The sequence below is a fragment of the Pygoscelis adeliae genome, unplaced genomic scaffold, assembly GCF_000699105.1.
Source record: "Pygoscelis adeliae isolate BGI_AS28 unplaced genomic scaffold, ASM69910v1 Scaffold453, whole genome shotgun sequence".
NCBI lineage: Eukaryota > Metazoa > Chordata > Aves > Sphenisciformes > Spheniscidae > Pygoscelis > Pygoscelis adeliae.
In genome coordinates this window covers 494,992-502,293 of record NW_008824450.1, presented here as the reverse complement: position 1 = coordinate 502,293, position 7,302 = coordinate 494,992, and the positions used below count along the sequence as shown (strand labels likewise).

At 37.4% G+C, this 7,302-nt stretch overlaps 1 protein-coding gene across 1 annotated transcript in view; it reads right to left on the bottom strand.

The window, feature by feature from the left end:
• The window catches only part of RUVBL1 (RuvB-like AAA ATPase 1), a 43,359-nt gene extending 37,376 nt beyond the window's left edge, over positions 1-5,983 (bottom strand). The window contains exon 1 of the mRNA XM_009321048.1: positions 5,861-5,983. Within this exon, the coding sequence (XP_009319323.1) occupies positions 5,861-5,983 (123 nt within the window). The remainder of the gene's footprint in view (positions 1-5,860) is intronic.
• Between the last annotated feature and the right edge of the window lie 1,319 nt (positions 5,984-7,302).

The window sequence follows — 7,302 nt, the reverse complement described above, 5'->3', positions numbered from 1 at the left end:
ATCATTTAGGAGCCAGAAGCATAGTACAGTAATAAAAGCAGCCAAGATCAGCTCAGCTGAAACAGTACATTTATGAGAACTCGTCAGAAGAAGCAGGGAGTTGTGTGGTTAACAGTCATGATTGAAACACAGGATACTTAGGCACTAGCTTATAGGTGGCAAACATGACTTTGTAGTAGGTCAGCAAAATAGCCCATCAAACTAGTTTTCCAAAATTAAATATGTTCTGGAAAATATGATTTGCTGCTAAGTGGTAATGATCTTTGCAAAATATTTTAAATGCCTGAGTTGTAATCTTTCTTTCTACTTCTCTTAGCTCTTGAGCAACCAAAAAAATGGAGCTTTAATCACCAAGGCTGTATCCTTTCTTGGTGATTTCAGCATTTCATTAAGAAGTGATTAGTACTGTTCAATTATGCATTCATTTATCTTAGTGATGCATTTACAGTTAAGAGATAGTGTTGGTTTATTGAATTTGGCTGATGCCTAGCAATTTCAGCAGATTTTTTTTTCTTGCCGTGTAAGAACATTCAAGAAAGCAGTAGAGAGGGGTTTATAGCTTTGGCGTTGTTTTTAATGATGATCTTACTTGACTTATTTTTAAGAAAAGTGGAAAATAGGAGGTGTGTCTTGTTGTCCCGTCCCCCCCGCCTTAGAACTTTTAGAAATTTTGTTCTGAAGTCCATCTCCAGGCTTTGCCTTTGTCTGCTGGACATCAGTGTTCATGGTATGCCTCTTTCAGGTGCAGGGGAATAAGCAGTGTGGCAGGCTGATCTTGAAGCTTGTAGTTGGAATGGAGTTTTCTCCATGTTTGTAAGCTGGCAGTTCCACAAATCGATTAAAAGATCTTTTTTCCTTTTCTTAAGGGGGGTTGGGGGAGAAGGAAAAGAGGAGGGACAACGCAGAGGGAAATGGGGTTGAAGAGCAATTTCTTGATACTTACGTGTTGTCCTTTCCTGTACAAGTAAGAGGGAGGAGAAGAGAAAAGGATCTCAATACTGTTAAAAGCTGCCCTTGGTCATTTTCTATCATAACTGGTTAAGGATTAAATTTAGGTAGGCACTGGTGGACTGTGAGGTAGAATGGTTTGTGGCATGGGAGGTAGGGTTGCTGGTAACTCACCTTTGCTTCACTTCTGTTTGTTTCATGTTTTTTGTTTGTATGTTTTAAAATTATATATTCAGTCTGCTTCCAGATTTAACAGTATATACAAGCTTGAGTTCTAGTTTATTAACAAAACTGAAATGAAGTAGGCTTCTTTTCCTTCCTCGGTACTGCTGCAGAGGGAATAGATTGTTGTTGCTATCTCTTGGTACTGAAAACTTGAAAGCTTTCATTTTGCTGGTAAAGCCCTTCCTAAAACTTGTATACTCTGAGATGTTGTGATTTAATTTTCCTTGGACCAACAGAATCTAACTCTCAGAGAGAGGCAAATCTTCTCACTGTACGCTTAACTCTTATTTTTCTGAGAATGTTATGTATGTTTAAATCATGGTGACTACAAATGAGCAGATTTAAAAAAAAAAAAAATTCCCCCTTATTGTGTCTCAGGTCTCCCCCTGCCCTCAATGTGAACCTTGCTTAACAGGAAACTCTAGAGGTAAAAATCATGTAAGTGGGTTGTTGGTTTTTGTTTTTTTGGGGGGTTTTTTGTTTTTTTGTTTTTTAAGAATTTAGCTTCAGTTCAAAACTCTTTCCTTTAACCAAAACATTTATGTGATTTTTCTCTAATTTTTTTGCTTCCATGTAGACCCGTCATTAAAGACTCTTTCATTTTTCTGTACCTACATTACTTGCCTCTTTTCCTCTTCATACACTTTATTTCAATGTTCCATTTTTACAAAATGGCAAGATAATTTTTTCCTCAAAAGCAGATTAACTGTGACATTTTAAACATAATTAATAAAAAATAAATACTGGAAGTACTTTAAGGATCTCTCCTAACAAAATTTAAGTGTATAGTAAATTGTCAGTAAGAATATTAAGTTCCTTTGCGTTTCTCTTCTGTTATATGGTTCTTCAACAGCAATTGTCTCCATCATTTGATATGAAGACTGAAGTGGCTAGATAACAAATGAAGCCTGTTTATTTAAGTTCATCTGAAATTAAGTTCTCGTTCTGAGTTTTCCATGTCTTGTTCTGTAATTCTAGTTCTTACTGTCAGAAAGTTTAATTTAGAAGCTATTGTTTGAAGTCTAGATGATGTGAATGGGAAATAAGACTTAACAAAATGTGAGAAGTAATAGTTAAGAATATAAAAAAAACTCATACAAGGCAAAAGCATCTAAGAATGGGTTTCTGTGAGGAGGGAAGTGTATAATCTTTTAGATATTCTTGATATACTTTTGATACTGTTTTGTATTCTTGCTTAGGAATTTCTAATCTTAGTCAACTGAGAATGTATCGTGGAGGTTAGATTAGCAAGTACAGATGATTTTGCTGGACTTCTGGGCACTCCATTTCTAGAATCCTATCCAAGCTAGATAGTGATGGCTCAGTGCCTGTAGTTGCGGCTCTTTGAATTTTTGCTGTGACTAGTGGTCTCTTGAAATGTGCTGGTTAAGTTGTTCCATTTTTAAAGAGTGAAATGCAAATTTACAGGTATTTCTACTTTGTGGTAGAAGCATTACTGCTTTGCACTCCATCTTATTTTCTGGTTTATCTAGGATTCTTAGTCTGTCTGTTGCGTATTTCCATTGAATAACTTGAGCAGTGCCAGCATTCCTGAGAGCTGGTCACATGAACTTGGCAGAGCAACGTGTATTCTGAGCAGACTTTGTTTTCTGTAGGCTTTCTTCCCACTTCCCTGGGGATATTGTCAGCCTCTGTTTTAGCCTGAAAACTTAGATTTAGATTTAGGAGAGAAGAAGTGATTCTTAATTATCAAATGAAACATAGGAGGGTGAGTGTGGGATGCAGAGCTGGGAGACTTGTCGTACTTTTTCTTCCGATGACCCTTCTTGGTCATGGAAGCACAGCTCTGGTCTTGAAGGTTTTGATCTTGAGTGATGTTTTACTTAACCAACAGATGTTACTGCTCACAAACTTAGTTTACACAGGCTGCCACTACTACTTGTAAAATGCCTGTACCTTTCAGTCAACACTTGTGTTTTATTCAATTGTACATTCATCCTAGAGAAAACGCTGGAGGACTTGCTCTGAATTATTCTGAAATATCTATGGTAATCTAAGCCTGTTCTGTTTTATATAGTATTTGAGCTGTACTATGAAATTACTGTGCAGGGTTGTGTTGAAAACTTCACCTTTTGAGATTCTTCAAAATATCTAATAGAAAACTTTTATCTCTAAAACCCCTCATAATTAAAGAAAAAAGGACTGGTTTTGTATGTTGATGGTTTCTGTATGTTCACCTCACAAGATCTGTGCTTTTCTAAGTATAAAACTTGAAGCAATAAAATAACCTGGCTGTGTCCAAGATTAAAATGTTTTCATCATTCTAGGGAACAACTGGTCTAAAATTAGCCTGTGAGCTTTCTGAAGCTGGGGCCTTGTTTTGTGTTTATCTGTGAAGTGCCGTGCATGCTTGCGGCTCTGTAGAAGTAACAATTCAGAGCCCAACTGGGCGATCTGCATTCATGCAGCCTTGTAGGAATGAACTCTAAGGGAGCTTGCAGGATTAACGTCCAAACCAGTACAAACTCAGACCAGGTCTGTATTTTGCTCCGTAGCTGGCTGTAAAACTTCATTCACATGAGTATCTCTTTCTAAATAATAAAGTAAATCATTCAAGTGTTTAAAATATTTTTTTAAACTAATACTCTACCAGTGAAATTTGGAATATCTTTTTATAGGACTTATTCTGCTGTCAAATTTCTTAAAGTCATCTGTTTATAAATCATGATGCCTTAGCTTTTTCACCTTCCCTCCTATTAGTACTGTTGACAACGTTTACTCAAGCATTGCTACTGTCTCTTACCTCTGTGTGGTTATAGATCATTAAATTCCGTCCCCTCTTAATACAGTATAAATGCTAATCTTGGCAAGTATTGTGTCTAGTTTTATTTAGCAATTAAACTCTGTGCTGCTTTCCTCCTTTACAGTGAGCATTACCTTTTATATTACAGTGGACTCTTATTAATTATATGGAGAATGTATTAATGTGAAACACAAATACCATAAACCTGCAGTATCTGGAGTGCTTTCTAGCGTTGGCAATTTAGATAGCGTATCCAGCATGATATAGTTTGTTTTGTCCTGAAGTACTGGGATGTGAGATTTACATGACTGTTGACCCCTTGGGACTACTCTGAAATGAGGTGTGTATCTTGTGCAATCCTAGTCAGCAAAAATTTAAATAAAAATAAATACACTGTCAAAAGCCCTTCTGTTGGCCTGGCAGGAAGCATGAAATAGTACCATATGCTCAATAATGGCTTCCTCAGAGAAGATTCTCTGGCGCAATGTGATGTGACTTAGTGGAATGACAAGCTATGCAGAATGCTTGTTATTGTCATGATTTGATATTGAATTGTTAGGCAGGGCCTGATGTCTGCCATGGACTGAAGGCCAGAGAACTGAGTACAAAATAAATCTCTCTTTCAGCATTTGAGTGGTGAGTCAAATTTATCTTTTAAAACAAACAGAAGTTACAGCCTTTGTGAATGTTGAAAACTCCGTCCAAGTGAACTGAGAATAAACTAATAGATCACTGCTTTGAGTTTGGTTTCAAGTGATAAGTTTGCAGTGGTTTTGCGTATAAAAACTTTTCTTGGTAGTGCAGTATTAACTCTTAAAACCTTAGCAAGAACAATTTAATGGTCAACGTTAACTCTTCAACTATTCATCTCTTCATCTGAAATTTGTAAGTTAACAAAGCACCTAATATTCGGCATTGCAGCAAGGCAGGCTAACTGACTGCTGGCTAGACTGTGTCCAGAAAAATTTGTCTTCCAAAATATTGCTGTTTACTTTGGCTCTGATTATTTGTGCACAGTGCAGAGAATGAAAGTATCCTATTTCCCAGAGTGGGCATCCTTAATTTAATTGTTTGGGACTGATTTGTTTTAGAGATTTCTTTCTTTTTATGTACTGTACTGCTATAGCTGTGTAGTAATGCAGGTGCTTGAAATAAAACTTGGCATAAAAACAGAGATTGTTTGCAGGGTGTCTGTCCTGAGGACAGCCTTACCTTTTTTACATGGATATGTTTTTCATCCTTGATCCAACACTGCTGTTCTTGTAAGGGTTGTAATTCTTGTTGGCTTTTGGAGATGGTGAAGGTTTGGAAGTTAGAGTGTTAGAAGTCTCGTAGAATTGTGTATCATGAAGTTGAATGAATTTCCCAGTTTGCGTATGCATGGAGTTGTATGTTGAAGTACATGACACAAGGAATAATGTAATTGTTCTTCTATCTTTATTTTCCCATTTGGTTACATGCTGCATCAGGCCTCTGCAACATCAGCCTAAGCAGTTTTCTGCATTACTGTCACAGAAATCAAGAAACTTGTATTAAAATCGGGGTTCACCATGCTCTGACGGCCAAATGTAATACAGTCCTGTTAACTTGAGGTAGTCTTCTTTCTTTTTTAACTTCCCACTAGACATTGGTAGCTCTTTTAGTCATTCTAGATTGAACTGCTTGACAGAGAAGCAAAGCTCTAGTTGAATGTACGAGGTATGTGCAGGAGACTTAAACTGAAATAGGCATGTTTATTACTGTTAGTTGTAGTGGGTCTTTTGTTCGTTGTTTTCCCCCTCTGTTTGATTCTTAATGGTAGTGAGATTTGCCCTTCCTTGATTGACATAATTTTCAAACTCTATGCATAGCATTTTGTCAATGCAGGTGATGACCAAGTGTTACTTAGCTCTGCAGCCTTGATGTCATTTTGTGGCTGGGTACAGTGTTCATCTTTCGGGCAAGCTGTTGCGGCTCCTGGTCAAAGCTGGGGTTCCCTTGAAGAACAACTTCTTGACCCTTTGTACTTTGTACAGTATCCGCCTCGCGGGCGGACTCTGGAGCCATTGTCTGGAATGCGTTTCTAATGCGTTCCACTCAGACCCTCAGTTCCATTCCATAATGTTAGCTTTAATTGGCTGTTTTTAAACTTTCATGTACAATTTGGTTGTACATGGTAAATTACCACCCTCTTCGCCTTTTCCTAAGAGCAAGAAACTAGAGTCCAGACTGTGCTTTCCCTTGCTGCTTTTACTATTGCCCTTGAGCTCTTTTAGAGACAGCACTAGTGGGTAGTGTTTCTGTCAGAGGACAGACCTTTTTTTACTAGTGTTTTTTTCCTCTAATCTCCCAAAGACTACTTTTTAAACATTGTGTTGTATTTTTGGACTGACTTCTGCATTTGAAAGTTTAAAAAGAATTAATACTTCTTGTCCAAAGAAGTATTTAGTAACTGTTGCCTAACTCTTAGTGTGGCTAGATATCCAGTCTGTCCTCCAAGTGATATTTTTTTTAATATTCATATATTTTTTAATTTTAATTTACTTGTTTGTGCATAGGAGAACTTCAGGATAGAATCAGTTGTATAACCAAGGCTTGTCTTTACTGTATAAGAATGCCTTTGTATGTGCTTCTGAAGTGTCAAAGTTTATAGCATGGGCAGAATGATAGTCTTTGCTACTATACAGATTTCATCTAGGCTTAAATACTTGACTGGAGCATCAGCAGAAGCTATTTTTGAGAAAGAGGGGTAGTTTAGTTACATGAGGGGAAAAACAAGTTGGCAGTACTGCATACAAAACAAATTTTGCAATTCAAGCTCAAAACAGTGATGAGTCTCTTGTTCGTACTTGGTATGAATAAAGTAAAACAAAGCCTGCCTTTATCCTCCATAGCAGGCTTATGAGCTCATGTTTCGGCTTTTTCTTTCCCCTCCCTTTCTGACATGGACTCTGTCTTTTTTTTTCTTAGCTAAACAGACAGTAACTCTCCACAATATTTTTAATCTCAACAAGATGACCAGGGGCTGATGATGCAAAAGTGTTGTATCGACAAAGAGGGGATGATAGTTGGAGCATTCCAGGTCTGACATTTTTGGCCAAGGAGCCGTGTGTTGTGGCCACTGATTCCTCCCTGCACAGCATGCTTGCTTCGGGCAGGAGGCTACATTTCATTGACTCCTGTTGTGTGCCTCCCTGCTCCTTATTTTAGGCTTCCCCAAGAAGTTATGACTGGGAGTCTCATGGTTTTAGATGAAAGAGCCTGTTGTCTTGTTGAATTATCTCCTTTCTGTCTATATTTAAAGCAAAGCTGGCAGGTAAAAAAATGATACAGTAAAACAAAAGCTCTGTTATAGTAACATCTTGGGCTAAATTAGATCATTCTTT